This window comes from Pongo abelii, chromosome 9 (assembly GCF_028885655.2).
Source record: "Pongo abelii isolate AG06213 chromosome 9, NHGRI_mPonAbe1-v2.0_pri, whole genome shotgun sequence".
Taxonomy (NCBI): Eukaryota; Metazoa; Chordata; class Mammalia; order Primates; family Hominidae; genus Pongo; species Pongo abelii.
Window position 1 is genome coordinate 69,615,699 of NC_071994.2, and position 17,864 is coordinate 69,633,562.

At 35.6% G+C, this 17,864-nt stretch overlaps 1 protein-coding gene and 1 long non-coding RNA gene across 5 annotated transcripts in view; one reads left to right on the plus strand and one right to left on the minus strand.

The window, feature by feature from the left end:
* The window catches only part of LOC129048701 (uncharacterized), a 196,960-nt gene that overhangs the window by 133,828 nt on the left and 45,268 nt on the right, over nucleotides 1-17,864 (minus strand). For 2 of the 4 annotated variants that reach the window (XR_010135489.1, XR_010135485.1), the window contains one exon: nucleotides 4,243-4,878. The exons of the other annotated variants lie outside the window; for them this stretch is intronic. This is a non-coding gene — a long non-coding RNA (uncharacterized LOC129048701). Of the gene's footprint in view, nucleotides 1-4,242; nucleotides 4,879-17,864 lie in introns of those variants that run through there. 4 annotated transcript variants of the gene reach the window in all.
* Nucleotides 9,259-10,197, plus strand: LOC100433933 (olfactory receptor 5P76). Its single transcript, XM_009246681.3, has one exon. The coding sequence runs from the start codon at nucleotides 9,259-9,261 to the stop codon at nucleotides 10,195-10,197; it is 939 nt and encodes a 312-aa protein (XP_009244956.3).

A 17,864-nucleotide genomic window follows, 5' to 3' on the forward strand; every position in this document is an offset into this window, starting at 1 on the left:
TTTTCTGTTCCTTCTGTCTGAAAAATCTCTATTCTTGATTTCACCCATCTGAAATCTTGCTCATTCTTCAAGGTTCAGAACAAATGCCACATCATCCAAGAAACCCCTAGCATAATATATAAAAACCGAGACAGAAATTGTCGTCATGAAGAAGGAATTCTATAAGGGGAGGCACTTACTTTGGGTAACTTGCATTGGGTACCAGAACACCAATGCTAACAGAGTCAGTGTAACAGTGTAGGTAGCTGTACATAATAAATAAGACTTGTTGAAACTAAGCAGACATTTTAGTGCCTTTCCTGGATCTCCCTTACCACAGCAGTAAATACATCCCCAAGCTTCTTCAAGAGCCAGCTTCTAACATATATAAACCTCTCTTTTGAGAATTGCTCTTAGCCAAAAGGAAGATAAGTGACTGGAAATAGCTGGGAGTGCATGCCCTCACACCCAGGGTGGCCCATAGCCAACAACAGAATGATATGGTGATTTTAAAACAATGGCAGAAATGTACTATTGTTGCAAGCTAGAACCACTCCAAAGTGCCAATCATGCTCCAGTACTTCCTGGGGAATCAGACTGAAGCTACTTTCAGCTGACTCCACATCTTTCTCTGGCATATTCCCATGCTTTGTCCTGCTTCTCTCTCACTCTTAGTTTTCTCCTGAGATCACTCTTTTACTAAATCACACACATTTGAATTGGTAAGGTTCTGCTTTTGCAGAACTTGTCATAATATAGTCTTAATAAATATACAGGAATAAAGACTGCTTATACTTTTTTATACACACTCAAAATTTAAAAATAATAAAGTATATCTAGTGACTAAAGATAGTGAAAAACAAAACAAAACAACAACAAAAACAAAATAATGAACTATCAACAGTACCTACCCTCTCCCATCTTGAACCACTGTCTGTTTTGTATTCTGCAATGTCACACTCCTGCTTTAGGCCTTTTTCTACCACTTTTGTATTTTTCATATTTGGTAGGGAGTGAAACTTCACCAACTTGAAGGAGCACCTCACAGTGACTGTGGCCCTTCTTCAGCTCTCATCACCAAGGACCACATAGTTACCAAGGTTGCCAACCCCAGCTATCTGAGTCAATCAGACACCGTATACACTGAGACCCACAGTCACCATATGCCCCTTCATTTGGTACCTCATGCATTCCAGTAGGTCTAGCCCCTGCAGGTGAAGGTCTTTACTTTTAAAAGTCAGTTCATGAATTTTGGAGGGGATGACTGCTTCTTCAAATGCATAGACACCTACACAAAGTTACGAGAATCACAGAGAATCAGGAAAACATGACGCCACCAAAAGAACACAATAAACTTCCAGTAATTGTCCTCAAAAAAATGGAGATCCACAAGTTGACTGAAAAAGAATTTGAAATAATTGTTCTAATGAAATTCAGGGACTAGAAAAGAATACAGATAAACAATTTAACAAAATAAGGAAAAAAGAATTCAAGAGATAGGAAAACATTAAAAGAAACAAATTTTGAGCTAAAAATACAATGACTGAATTAAAAAATGCAGTAGAGTTCTTCAACAGCAGACTCACTCAAGAAGAAGAAAAAATCAGTAAAATCAGACAGGTCATTTGAAATTATCAGAGGAGAAAAAAGGAAAAGACTAAAAAAAAGAAGAAGTCTTTGGGTTATGTGGAACACTATCAAGAGAGCTAACTTTGTATTAGGGGAGTTCCAAAACGGAAAGAGAGAGAGAATGGGGCAAAAAGTTTACTGTAAGAAATTATGGCTGAAAACTTCCCAAATCTGGGGAGAGACCCTTGTCTCACACTGTATACAAAAATTACCTCAAATGGATTAAAGACTTAAACATAAGACCTAAAACTCTAAAACTACTAGATTAAAACATAGGAGAAAATCTCCATGACATTGGTCTGGTCAATGAGTTTTTGGATATGACCCCCAAAGCACAAACAACAAAAGCAAAAATAGATAAATGGAATTACGTAAAACTAAAAAGTTTCAGCATGGCAAAGGGAAAAATCAGCAGAATAAGGAGACAACTAATGAAATGGGAGAAAAGCCTGGGCACAGTGGCTCATGCCTGTAGTCCCAGCACTTGGGAGGCTGAGGCGGGCAGATCACTTGAGGTCAGGAGTTTGAAACCAGAAACATGGTGAAACCCTGTCTCTACTAAAAATACAAAAATTAGTTGGGTGTGGTGGCGCATGCCTGTAATCCCAGCTACTTGGGAGGCTAAGGCAGGAGAATGGCTTGAACCTGGGAGGCGGAGGTTGCAGTGAGCTGAGATCACACCACTGCACTCCAGCCTGGGCAACAGAGTGAGACTCCATCTAAAAAAAAAAAAAGAAAGAAAGAAAGAAAGAAATGAGATAAAACAGTCATTTCTCATACAAATGGGTGATGGGTGTATTAAAAAATGTTCAGCATCACTAATCATCAGGGAAATATAAATTAAAACCATTATTAGTTATTACCTCACACCTATTAGGATGACTATTACCAAACAAATGAACAGGTATTGGCAAGGATGTGGGGGAAGGGCAACCTTTATACCTTGTTAGTGGGATTGTTAATTGGTGTGGCCAATATGGAAAATAGTGTAACAATTCCTCAAAAAACTAAAAATAGAACTACCATAGAATCTAGCAATCCTACTTGTAAGTATATAGCCAAAAGAATTGCAATCAGTTTCTCAAGAGATATCTGCATTTCCATGTTCATTGCAGTATTTATTATTCACTGTAACTAAGACATGAGAATAACTAGGTGTTTATTGATGGATGAATGGATAAAGAAAATGAGATGTGTGTGTATAATATATATGTATATATGTACATATACATATATGTATATGATACATGTGTATGTGTGTATATATGCAGTATATATGTATACATATATACATATACATATATACTATATATGATTCCATAGTATCTTTTTATATAATATATAACGTATATTATTATATATAATATATGTACACACACATACACATACTATGGAATATCATTCAGCCATAAAAAGGAGAAATTCTACTATTTTTAAAAACGTGAATGGAACTCAAGAACATTATGCTAAGTTAAATAAGCCAGACACAGAAATAGAAATATTGTACAATCTCACTTATGAAATTTAAGTGGTCAAACTCATAAAGACAGAGTGGAAAGATGGTTGCCAGGGATTGAAGGTGTGTGAGAAAAGAGAGGATTTGGGTCAAAGAGTACACACTTTTGGTTATAAGATGAATAAGTTATTGGGAAATAATGTACAGCATAGTAACTATAGGTAATAATGATGTGTACTTGAAATTTGGTAAGACAAGAGATATTAAGTGTTCTCACCACACACACACACACACGCGCGCGTGCGCACTATGAGGTGACGAGTATGTTAGCTTGATTCTATTATTATTACATATCAATAAATTTTTTTAAATATCATGAACATCTTATATACAATTTTTGATTATCAATCATGCCTCAATAAAGCTGGAAATAAAGTAATACTGCTTTTGTATGTTACCTTTATATACAGAGATCTTACTAAATTAGTGCTAGTTTGTTTCATAGATACCTGAGAATTTCCTGCTTGAATTGGAAACAAAGGACACTTTAAATTCTTCCTGTTTCATCTTTATATTTTTTGTTACTTTTTATTGCCTTATTTCAATACCTGGTACTTCTAATATAATGTTGAATAGAAGGGGTGAGGTTGGACCTTCTTGCCTTTTGCCCAAATGTGGATGGAAGTCATTTAATATTTTACCACTAAGAATGATGTTAGTTGAAAGATTTTGTAGATACTCTTCCTTATTTTTTTTTTTCACTACAGTTGTTACTGTTCTCTCTTCCCCTTTCCTGCATTTTTGGATTATTTGAACTTTTAAAAAAGCCCATTTGCATTTTTCCATTGGCATTTTTGGCATACCTCTTTGCGTTACTTTTTAAATGATTGCTTTCAGAATTACAACATATGCCTCTAAATTTTTGGAGTTTACCTAGAGTTAATTAATTCACATAAATATGAGACCTTATATGTTTATTTTCTTCCTGCCACCTTTATTTTATAGTTGTCATGTGTCTTACATCTCTGTACATAAATATCCCACAAGGCAATATTATAATTTTTTATTTGCTGATTTGTATGAATTTGAAAGGAATTACGAGAAATACAGCATTTTTCCTTAGCTTTATTGAGGTATAATTAACACATAAAAATTGTATGTATTTATGGGGTACAATGTAATATTTTGACATATGCATACATTATGAAATGATTAAATCAAGCAAATTAACATATCCATCACTTCACAAACATAAAATTTTTGTGATCAAAACATTTGAGATCTATTCTCTTAATTTTCAAGCATATTTTATTAAATATAGTCACTGCTGTACAATAGATCACCAGAAAAATATTATACATCTTTATATTAAACCAGGTATTTACCATTTTAGATTATTTTCATACATTCCTACAAACAAGAGATTCCCTTTCTCCCCTTGATGTTCTGCTTCTTGGTTGTATGATCAAGGTCACAGCTGTAACAACAGTGTCTTGATTCTACAAGAAAAAATGAGAGGCCCAGATATTGCCTTCCAGAACTGTCCATTTGAAAGATCAGAGCAGAGTGTGTTTGCATTGAATTCCAGCCATTATTGGTTGGGGTTGCCCTTAGGAGAATTTACTGCTTCCACGTCCAGGATGTGCTTGCATGAGGACTAACAGGCTTCTAATGGTTTCCTAAAGGTCTAAGGTTTCAGATAAGATGTGGAGCATTCAAGTGGAGAGTTTTAGTGGTTAGCACTGGAAGCAGGAAACTGACAATGTGGAATGGAATCGCAAGTTGCTTGAACTCCTCAGTCTTAGTTCTCTCGTCTGAAAAAATAAGTGTAATAAAAACCTCATAAAATCGTTGTAAGGATTGAATGAGTGTAAACTGTTAAGCACAGTTGTTGGCATAAAGCAACCTCTGAATGAATGCTGGTTCTAATTACCTTGGTGGTGGTAAACCTGCTTTCTCAAAAGAAGGGCTTCAGGGGTTGAGATAGGAGATTCTAAAATTAGGATTAGCAAGAGAATTAGGGAAAAATTGAGTCTTTGGGTTGAAAATACCTGTATTCTACCACTGTATCCCTGTCCCATAAGGAACTACTCAAGAGACAACTCTTTGAGATATCAATGGTGAGAGATTATTTCTTATCTGGGAATCATCCAAACATCTTTTTTTCTTTTTTTTTTTGAGACGGAGTTCCGCTCTTGTTGCCCAGGCTGGAATGTAGTGGCACGACCTTGGCTCACTGCAGCCTCCGCCTCCTGGATTCAAGCTATTCTCCTGCCTCAGCCTCCCGAGTAGCTGGGATTACAGGTGCCTGCCACCGTGCCCAGCTAGTTTTTGTATTTTTAGTAGAGACAGCGTTTTACCATGTTGGCCAAGCTGGTCTCGAACTCCTGACCACAGGTGATCTGCCTGCCTTGGCCTCCCAAAGTACTGGGATTACAGGCATGAGCCACTGTGCCTGGCCTACGTCTTTTTAATTTGTACATCTTTATAAAACTTTCAAGGCATTTATTTTCTTAGTTTTGCTCTGATTATTAGTGTATATGTATTAAAATGTTTTATTATTTAACATTTAACTTTACATCAAGTTCTACCTCATATTTCCCTAAGGTACTTAATGGTATATCTTATAGATATCAATAAAAAATTCTTATCAATAAACACATACTGAATAGATAAAGCTAAGGCTAGTATTTTACATCTGAAGTTTAGTATTGAATATTTCTTAATCATAAATGTCTTAGTAAACTTAGTAAACCAGCATTTATTTATAAAACAACTTGTTATATTATACTCTCTAATAATTATTAAACAAAGTTATAGAACTGTGAATGAACACTTAGAGACAACAGAATAAATTGGCCACTTGAGAATCGACAGAATCTTGAAAGATTAGTTGTTTTTGTGTGTGAATTGAACTGCTCAATATCTGCTACAGCAAATGATGATGTTCCATGAGGCTTTTGAATTCACATTTGAATCTCTAGAGTCTTTTCCTCAAGGGAAAACAAAAATAAAATATAGCTATATAACCACCATGGCTTTTATTTGTTACTCAAAGATGAATGAGTTCTCATTTCAAGAGGTAAGACTTTAGCTTTTGTTAATGAATCTGATGTATTGATATTCATTTACCATTTGAGAACACTTTATTCTCTAAAGTTATATCTGTACTCACAAGCCAGTGCAGCAACAAGGCAGATATAATCAAGCAATCAGCTAGTGAACAACTTTGACTAAATTTCTCTGTTTCCACCATCACTTTCATGTGAATAAACAGGAATAATCCAGTTATCAGGATTGTTTATCTACCCATGAGACAGAAACCCTCACAGTCTTTCAACACTATTCAGAATTTGCACTGTGCCATATGCTAATAAACTCACTACTTTCAAGATGCTTTCAGCACTTACTGATATTTAAAGTTATAAAGATTTTAATTAAGTATTTCAAAATGTAAAGATATTATCAATATTTGTGGGAAGACTTACTTTGTTTATAGGTCTGAATGCTGTTAGCTTCAAGGCAATAACATATTACACAAAGCTTGGGATATAAAGTTAGAAAATTTGGAGATGAGTGTCAACCTGGCCACCAGTTGGGTGATCCTTCTTCAATTTTTAGGTTATACTTTACTCAATGATATATTATGTTGAAAATAATATTATTTTATTCTACACAACTCCAATTAGAAAACATTGTTACAGTGAAAGCTATTTGATTTGTTCAAATAAATGTGTTTTATGTACTGAATATCAATCATACTTTTTGCGTAGTGATTACATTGATATTTCAAACTACTTAAAAAGTAAAATAATATATTCAATTATTAATATATTTAAAATATTTAATAAATTTATGTGACCTAATTCATAACCCTAATTAGAAATTCCCTTCTGATAAGAGTTAAATACAAATTGACTTTTTCTTTTTAAAAAATTGGCTTATTTTACTGATACATGTTGTGAAATACGTAACTAACCAAGTATCTCTCTTACATATTAGCTGTAAGAAGACATAAACGATAAAATGTTATCCACTCATTGCCAGGAATGTTGAATGATTTAACTTTATTTATTGTATAGGTGTAGCAGGACGAGCCGTGGACAAAACCTCTCAGACACCGAGTTGTAGAAGGAAGGGCTTTATTCAGCTGGGAGCATCGGCAAGCTACTGTCTTAAAATCCGAGCTCCACGAGTGCACAATTTCTGTCCCCTTTAAGGGCTCACAACACTAAAGATTTCACATGAAAGCGTCATGATTGATTGAGCAATCTAGGGAATACATGACAGGGGTTTCATGCACTGGTAGTCAGAGTGAAACAGAACAGAACAGGGAGTTTCACAGTGTTCTTCTATACAATGCCTGGAATCTATGGATAACATCGGGTTCTAAGTCATGAGTTGATTTTATTTTATTTTATTATTATTATACTTTAAGTTTTAGGGTACATGTGCACAATGTGCAGGTTAGTTACATATGTATACATGTGCCATGCTGGTGTGCTGCACCCATTAACTCATCATTTAGCATTAGGTATATCTCCTAAAGCTATCCCTTCCCCCTCCCCCCACCCCACAACAGTCCCCAGAGTGTGATGTTCCCCTTCCTGTGTCCATGTGTTCTCATTGTTCAGTTCCCACCTATGAGTGAGAATATGTGGTGTTTGGTTTTTTGTTCTTGCGATAGTTTACTGAGAATGATGATTTCCAATTTCATCATGTCCCTACAAAGGACATGAACTCATCATTTTTTATGGCTGCATAGTATTCCATGGTGTATATGTGCCACATTTTCTTAATCCAGTCTATCATTGTTGGACATTTGGGTTGGTTCCAAGTCTTTGCTATTGTGAATAGTGCCGCAATAAACATACGTGTGCATGTGTCTTTATAGCAGCATGATTTATAGTCCTTTGGGTATATACCCAGTAATGGGATGGCTGGCTCAAATGGTATTTCTAGTTCTAGATTCCTGAGGAATCGCCACACTGACTTCCACAATGGTTGAACTAGTTTACAGTCCCACCAACAGTGTAAAAGTGTTCCTATTTCTCCACATCCTCTCCAGCACCTGTTGTTTCCTGACTTTTTAATGATTGCCATTCTAACTGGTGTGAGATGGTATCTCATTGTGGTTTTGATTTGCATTTCTCTGATGGCCAGTGATGGTGAGCATTTTTTCATGTGAGTTGATTTTTAACTACTAGGTTTAGGCCAGGCAGGCCCAGGCCTGGTTTGGGGTCTGGCGCCAGGCTGCCTGTCTTTGATTTCACTTCCTTGTTTTTTTCTTAAAACAGATACCGAGTATAAAACAATATGAGAGGGTCTCTCTCTTCCCTCATAGGTACTAAAAGAATGGGCAGTCATACTTCCTAGAGTTCATATTCTAACTCCACCATTTGGTATGTAACCTTGTACAAGTTACATAACCTCTTTCAGATTCAGTTTATGCATCCATAAAATAATAATGAAATGAATATTATGGAAAGTGAACCAGACAAAATTCCTAGCCCTCTGCTTATCATTTAGTAAACATATAATAAATGTTAGCTATTACTGAAGTCTTTATTACAAAACTCTATATGTATACATATTTTTAAATACCAGTCTCTTTTGTTATTCTCAACTATCTTAAATTTTTTATCCTTTGGGTTTAAAGCCACTTTAAGTGCATTTTTGGAAACAATATGACATAGTAAGAAAAAGACATTATTTGGAGGAAGTTTTCTGGTGTTTGTGCTAAAAAAATTTTTTAAAAACATAGACTCAGCCCAGCACTTTGGGAGGCTGAGGCAGGCGGATCACGAGGTCAGGAGATGGAGACCATCTTGGCTAACACGGTGAAACCCCGTCTCTACTAAAATACAAAAATAATTAGCCAGGCGCGGTGGCGGGTGCCTATAGTCCCAGCTGCTCGGGAGGCTGAGGCAGGAGAATGGCCTGAACCCAGGAGGTGGAGCTTGCAGCGAGCCGAGATCGCGCCACTGCACTCCAGCCTGGGCGACAGAGGGAGACGTCGTCTCAAAAAAAAAAAAAAGAAAAAAGAAAAACATAGACTCATCATTTGATGTGAAAAATGTACTGATGTTGAATGTCTTCATAATGACTTCTAATGAAAATGAAACCGACATTTTTTACTTCTTTAATGTGCTGTTCTCCTCACGGGTTCATTTAGTCAGCAGCTACTTTGTCTCATGGATTCCCTGGAGGATGGGAATCACACTGCTGTGACGGAGTTCATCTTATTGGGCTTAACAGATGATCCAATCCTTCAAGTCATCCTCTTCATGATTATCGTATGCATCTACCTGGTGACCATATCTGGCAATCTCAGCACAATCATTCTTATCAGAATCTCTTCTCAGCTTGATCATCCTATGTACATTTTTCTGAGCCACCTGGCTTTTGTTGACATGGGCTATTCATCTTCTGTCACACCCAACATGCTTGTGAACTTCCTCATGGAGAGAAATACAATCTCTTATCTTGGATGTGCCATCCAGCTTAGTTCAGCGTTTTTCTTTGGGACAGCCGAATGCTTCCTTCTGGCTGCCATGGCCTATGATCGCTTTGTGGCAATTTGCAGCCCACTGCTTTATTCAACCAAAATGTCCACACAAGTCTGTGTTCAGCTACTCATAGTGGCTTATATAGGTGGTTTTCTTAATGCTTCCTCCTCTACCTTTTCCTTCCTTTCTTTATTCTTCTGTGGACCAAATCAAGTCTATCATTTTTTCTGTGATTTTACTCCTTTACTTGAACTCTCCTGTTCTGATACCAGTATCCCTGCAGTCATTCCCTCATTTTCTGCCGGCTCCATCATTGTGGTCACTGTGTGTGTCATAGCCGTCTCCTACATCTATATCCTCATCACCATCCTGAAGATGCGCTCCAATGAGGGTCGCCACAAGGCCTTCTCCACCTGCACTTCCCACCTCACTGCGGTCACTCTGTTCTATGGGACAATTACCTTCATTTATGTGATGCCCAATTCCAGCTACTCAACTGACCAGAACAAGGTGGTGTCTGTGTTCTACATGGTGGTGATTCCCATGTTAAACCCCCTGATCTACAGCCTCAGGAACAAAGAGATTAAAGGGGCTCTGAAGAGAGAGCTTAAAAGTATTTTCTAGTGATATCTGTTCTTTTTATAACGATTGACACAGTAATATTCCATAAATAAAGTAATGAAAAGAAATTCAAGGTCTGAAATATAGCTGGCCATACATCATTACTAGCATCGAGCTTTTGTTAGTAGTGGGTGGATTTTTAGCTATCAAATAGTGAATCAGAGGCACATAGTAAATTACCTCTATAAAATTAAGTTAAATTTATAATTTAAAAAATCAAATGTGTTTATATTTAAAAAATACATAATCTACTGAAAATTCTTTTTAAGTTAGATTTTTTGAAAGAAGTTATCTGCTGTAGTTTGACTTGAAGACGTATGAACTAAAGAGACAAGTCATCTGCTCACTACACACTTAACCGATACTGTTGATACAGGGGTAGGATAACTTTAGTAAACACTTTTGTTTATAAATGGGGAATACAAGAGTCACATAGCAATCACTGTCCCATAACATTTACAAAAATCAACTGGATACAAATTGCCATTTTCTTGATCAGGGCCCAGTCATGGTCCCTGTTAAATAGGTTCTTTCTCTCTTGGCTCTGGCCTCTGGGCTTTTGGTTCTATCCTCTGAATCATCCTTCCCTTTCCAGAAAAACAAAACAAAACAAAACATGTTATAGCTGAATAGTCTGAATAATTGAAGAGAATGTAATAAAGAGACTATAAAATTGTGGGCAGAGCTTAGGAAAAGCTTCAAAGGTAATGCCATATTCCAGGGATAGTGATCTGCTGAAAACCTGGAGGGGCAAAAGATGTGGGCAGTTACTAGAACCTGGAGAGCTGGGATGAAAGGACCACCTGTCAGGAGCTGTGGCATTTGGTGGAGGGTCACAGCCAACCCAGGTGACCCAGAAGGGGAAGAGCCAGAGAAGTACCCAAGCCTCAGTCTCCTCTGCCAGTGTCTCCCAGAAGCCACAGGCAAGGGAGTCTGTTGATGCAGTCCACATAGGTTAGTCTCTTGGGGTTATGTCAGGGTGGAAATGGGTAGACCACTGTGGTCTTCTCTGACCACAGTGGGATAAAACTAGAAATTAATTGCAAGAGAAAATTTGGAAACTATACAAATACATAGAAATGAAGCAGTATGCTCCTGAAGGACCAGTGGGTCAATGAAGAAATTAAGAAAGAAATTCAGAACTTTCTTGAAACAAATGATAATGGAAACACAACACACCAAAATTTATGAGATATAGCAAAAGCACTACAAAGAGGGAAGTTTATAGCTATAAATGCCTACATCAAAAGAGAGAAAAAAACTTCAAATAATCTAGTGATGAATCTTAAAGAGCTAGAAAAGCAAGAGCAAGACAAATGGTAAAGTAGGATAAAAGAAATAATAATAACTAAAGCAGAGATAAATGAAATTGAAATGAAGAAAACAATACAAAAGATCAATGAAACAAAAAGTTTGTTTTCTGAAAAGTTAACTACAGCCTCAACCTCCTGGCTTCCAGTGATCTTCCTATATCAGCCTTCTGAGTAGCTGGGACTACAGGTATGCACTACCAGACTGGGATGATTTTTAAATTTTTTGTAGAGATGAGGTTTTACCATGTTGCCCAGACAGGTCTCAAACTCCTGGTCTCGAACAATCTGCCGACCCTGGCCTCCCAAAGTTTGCTTTAATAGGTACAAAGTCTCACTCTGTCACCCAGGCTGGAGTGCAGTGGTATGGTCATAGCTCACTGCAGCTTTGACCTCCTGGGCTCAAGTGATCTTTCTGCTTCAGCTTCACAAGTAGCTGAGACCACAGGTGTGCACAACCACGCCCGACTAACAAAATGTGATATTCCATACAACAGAATATTATTCAGCCTTTAAAAGAATGAAATTCTGATGCATGCTACAACATGGATGAACTTTAAAAACATTATGTTAAGTGAAAGAAGCCAGTCACAAAAGACCACATGTTATAAGATCCCATTCATATAAAATGTCCAGAATAGGAAAATCCATAGGCATGGGAAGATTCGTGTTTGCCAGGGGCTGGCAGGAGGTTGGAGTTGAAAGATGGGAAGTGACTGCTAATAGATACAGGGCTTTTTGGAGTAATACAAATGTTCTTAAATTACATAATGGTGATGATTGTACAAATGTGAATAAACTAAGTACCACTGAATTATATAAAAGGCAAAAAAAGAAAATGAGGTACACATACACAATGGAGTATATTCAGCCATAAAAAAAGAATGAGATCCTGTCATTTGCAACAACATGAATGGGACTGGAGATCACCTGTTAAGTGAAATTATCCAGGCACAGAAAGAGAAACATTTCATGTTCTCACTTACTTGTGGGAGTTAAAAATCAAAACAATTGAACTCACGGACACAGAGAGTAGAAGGATGGTTACCAGAAGCTGGGAGGAGTAGTGGAGGGCTGGGGGGGAGGTGGTGATGGTTAATGCATACAAAAAAATAGAAAGAATGAATAAGACATACTATTTGATAGCACAAAAGGATGACTATAGTCAGTGATAACTCAGAATGTAATTGGATTGTTTGTAACACAAAAGATAAATGCCTGAGGGAATGGATACCCCATTGTCCATGATATGATTATTTCACATGCATGCCTGAATCAAAACATCTCATGTAGCCTATAAATATAAACACCTACTATGTACCCCCAAAATTAAAAAATTAAAAATAAGCTATTCTCCAATGTACTCAAGGAGATAAGTACAAGGATGTTTATAACGGCCTTGAAAGATATCTCATCAGAACACATCTGTTGATTTTTACTCTCTCTTGTCCAACTGTGTTATATCTACTTCTTCCCCTTTGTTTCTGTTCTTCATAAATGAGATCTCTATTCACTCAATCAGGCCATAAAATGCGGAATAATCCTTGATACCTTTTTTTTCACACATGCTCTTTTTCCTGGGGTAAAGGATCACATCCTATTTAAAATAATTGAAATGGAGAGTTACAGGGTGACTAAATATATAATGAGAGTAGACAACTGGAAAAGTGGCTATCTTTGTGGAATAAATGTCTTGCATACTTTGCAGATCCCTCCAATAGGCATATTCTGCACACACACACACACACACACACACACACACACACACACACACACACACACTTCAATCCTAAAGGACTGCTCGAAACAATAAGACACCAGGTATTATTTTTAGGGACTAAGTATTAATTAGATATGAACCGAAGAGTTAGGGACACAAATTTTAGTGACTAACATGTAAGTGAATTAGGAAATTAGACTTAAATAATGGATCAGCATTATAAAAAATGTTCCCTGGGTGTGAATGAAATACATAATACAAGGATAGGGGAAGATACCCTAGACATATCAGCTCTCACAGTTACTTTAATTTGAGGTTAAAGTAATTTCTCAGAATAATTTATTTTTTCTTCTTCAAGATAGTCAATCTATAAGAAGTTGAACATGCAATAATCAAAACCATATTCTTAGTCAACCACACTATTAAATTTTAGCCTTAGATACATCATTGATGCCACATGTGAATTATCTCAATGGACTGTCATATGATAAATTTTACTAGAATTGAGTATGAACTCTCATGTTCTGACATCTTAACTAGGCATAGGACATGAATAAGAAGATTATTGTTTAGACATAGACCCAAATCAGAAATGAACCTTCTATTTAAAAAAATATAGATATGTGAAAGATAGAAATAAAATTAGAGTAGGTACATAAGTGTTCATATAGCATGTTAAGAAAAGTGGTATGTGGAAATATGGACTTTTGTCAGTTTTCAGCTCTGCCCCTTGTGGTGTATGGCACCTTAAGCAAGTTATATACAATCTTGGATCTTTAGTTCTATTACTTTACAAAGAGAATATTACTATACACTTCACAATTGTCTTGTTTTAAATTATGTCATGTATATAAAAACACCAAGCTCTGTTTATGCAACAACCAGTTGCTTAACAATTGAAAATGTCCTTGATGTAACTGACTTAAATCCCAGTTGTTTAACTACTGAAAATTTCCTTGATGAAACTGACAAATATTTCTGTATCTGTGACCCAGGACAAATATTGTCCATTGATGCATATTTCAACAGTAGCTATGGAATCTAGGCAATTTTCACTGGGCAATAAAATTATGCTTATGCAAAGTTTGATACACTTGGGATATATCACCGTAAGTATATTTTCTGTTTGGAGAAATTACACTGACAATTCATAGCAATTGAAAATTGCATGTACACATAATTATGTAAAAGTGTATGTCTAAAGTATTCTCTAAATTATCAGGGATTCCATTTATCTTTTCATTTCATTATTCCAAAAAGGAATCACTACTTTTGGCTGTCATTTCAGTTCCTAAAAAATTATTTTAAATCTATATGTACCTTGTTGAGAAGCTCACTGTGACTAATGAATGATCCAAGAGAAAGGCTTTAACGAGTAAAAATTGCCCAAATTCCATCAGGGAGAATAAATTGCTCCTAACATGTCCCACACTAGCATTTTATTCATATTACTTGAACAAGACCTGTAATATTTTAAAATCTTCGTTAAATTGTTTGTTTTTAAGGAAGCCTTTAAGATTTTATAGAAGAAATAATATGTCTGAAGTTTGCTCAAAGCAATCAAATGCTAAGTAAAGGAATGTGTAGAGGTATAGATTTTATATATTTTTGTATATATTTTTAAATGACAAAAAATTATTTTTAAATGTGAGTATGTAAAAAACTTATGGAAGAATATTCTTTACATAACTTATCTTACTACTATGAACATTTGAAAGTGCCTGAATGTCCATTGAATGTAATGTTACCTTCAAAGTATGCAATGCTATGGAACTATTAAAAAAAATGAAATTGATTTACATGGATTCCACAAAATATTAAGAAAAAAGCAAGTTACCGAAAGTATAAATGGTGTGTTTAATAAATATTTTTGTTAAGGAACAACGTGGCTGCTGTTTTTAACAGCAAAATATGTATTTTTGTTTTAAACAATAGCAAAATATCTGTATTGCTATAATTTCAAAATTTTTATTTTAACTTCCATAATCATTAGCTAGTTCCCTTTAATGCCTGCCTGTTCTTGTCTTATGAAACTTGTTTTTATGAACATAATAATCTCCCTTATCTCTTTAAAAACTTTAATTATAATTTATATTATGAATACATTTTTCCTCGAGTATAAGTTCTATTTTGTTTCCCTCTTAGGAATTGTTGTTTTTCATCTGTTGTGTGACTATCAATTTTGAGCTCATCTTTGCTGCTGATATTTTCTGCTTTATTGCCCACAACCTCTGCTTGTAGGGCAAAATGTAGAAGCATCAATTTTCTTATAGATTTTAGCTAAAGTTGGAAAAGAACAGGACATACAGTCAGGAAGTGTGCTATTGTCTGGTCTTCCATGCTTGACTCCTTTTCTCCAGAGTGCTGATGAGGCTTGGGTAACATAATCCTGTCATTGATGCTTGGTCATTAGGAGGAGATGTGATATAAGAGCTTGGTAAACACTTTGGGAGGACAAACGGGAAGGGGAGGACAAACGGGAAGGATTGCTTGAAGCCAGCAGTTCAAGATTAGCCTGGGCAACATAGCAAGACCACATTTCTACAATAAAAATAATAACAATAAATAAAAGCAGAGCTTGGTAAAGCAGTCTAGCTGCTCCCACTGAAGCACCACAGCTAAACCATTTGTTGGTTGCCCTGATGTCCTTTCAACTTCTGAAACATTTGTTAGTGAACATTCCTGGTGTTGGGCCCACTGGTTTTTGACATTATTCTTTTATTGGCACACATTCACATTCTGGATATATTTTTCTTTATTCTGATTGTACTTCTCTGAGTTTTTAAGATGTTTCTCATTGATCTGGGAACACAACTCACTCATTTATCATTTAAAACATATATCTATTTTTAAAATATATATGCATAGTATATGTACATATATGTGTTTCTATAATTAAGTTTGCTCTAAGTTTGTATATGTTGATACACTAAATAATATTATATAATGTTCTAGCACTATATATAATTTCTCAGGTTCGTTGTAGTGTTGAAGGTTATTGCATATGCTCTTTCCTCTTAAACCTGAAGTCTTTCAAAAACTGATGTATATTTAAAAGTATCTACATAATTATAAAGGAAAAGCATTGAAAGAGATATAAATTTATAATACTATTTTCCTTCCACAAGATTTATAATTGGTTAGTTAGAAATGCAGAGACAATATATTTCTACTTTATAAATCTCTGTGTAGAATAAACACACACATCCCAAAATTTCTCAATGTCTCCTCAGATTTTTAATTTATTTTTAAAGTTTGTTAATTTACATTATAGTAGAACATAAAACATTTCCTATAGTTTTAAAAATGTACTGTTGTAACTGCATAAGATTAAATAAAAATTAATCTACTTCTATGTCACGTAAGTCATTTGCATAGTTTGTTTTCTCTTATTCTTTTTAATCATGTTGGCCAAGATTTTTCTATTTGTCAAAACATGCTATAATGGAGTAGCTTTTATCAGAATGATACTCCTGCCAAGAATACATATGTGCTTGCTAAAACTAAAGACAAAAACTGTTTTAAGGCATTAGAAAGCAACCAAAGCAAGAAGGCTTTGGAGGAGCCAAAATCTTACAAAAAGAGGAAAAACAGATTGAGGTGAACTTGAGATTCTCTGTCACATTTCCTCGCAGCCTGAGACTGAGAGACAAAGCAGAAAGTAGTGATTTTTAGTTGGCAGCCTCATGGGACAAAGTAGATAAAAATTAGTTTAATAATACTATGGATAGAAGAAGAGGAGAAACTAATACCCTAGAGAAATGAATATCAGAGAGATGTAAGCCTTTTTGTTCTGAAGGCACTTGCAGATTCTGAAGCTACACAAAGGGAAAGGTGAAGAAAATTTTAAAAAGCATCTATGAAGCTAAATAGATAATTAGAGATTTAAGCAATCTTATGAAGCTGAGAATACAAAAGTTAAATTTCAGAGTCTGTCAAAGAGATGTCCTTGTAAAAACATCAAGCATTCCATTGGGATTCCTTAAAGAATCTCAGTTCAGCAGAGAAGCCAAATCTATAAAAAAAAAATGAAATAAGCAATAACTGAAATTGGGAACTCAATAGACGAATTAAACAGCAGATGACACACAATAAAGGGAGGATTAGTGAACTGTAATAAAGGTCAGTAGAAAATATATAGTCAGAAACATGAAGAGAAAATAGAATGTGAGGAAAAGAGCATAAGATATGTTTAAATTTTAATTAATTAATTAATTTATTTATTGAGACAGAGTCTCGCTCTGTCACCCAGGCTGGAGTGCAGTGGCGCTATCTCGGCTCACTGCAAGTTGCGCCTCCCGGGTTCACGCCATTCTCCCACCTCAGCCTCCTGAGTAGCTGGGACTACAGGCGCCCACTACCAGGCCCGGCTAATTATTTTTGTATTTTTAGTAGAGACAGGGTTTCACCGTGTTAGCCAGGATGGTCTCAATCTCCTGACCTTCTGATCCGCCCGCCTCGGCCTCCCAAAGTGCTGGGATTACATGCATGAGCCACTGTGCCTGGCCGATATGTTAAAATTTGTACAAAACTCTAATATCTATAGATTTAGAGTTCCAAAAGGAAAGGAAAGGAAATAATGGGAAAAAATACATAAATTTAGAATTTTGAAATAAATTTGGGGACATTAAAATAAATCA

Bases quoted from the DNA above. Each gene is read 5' to 3' on its own strand.
- LOC100433933 (XM_009246681.3), top strand. From the start codon at position 9,259: ATGGATTCCCTGGAGGATGGGAATCACACTGCTGTGACGGAGTTCATC.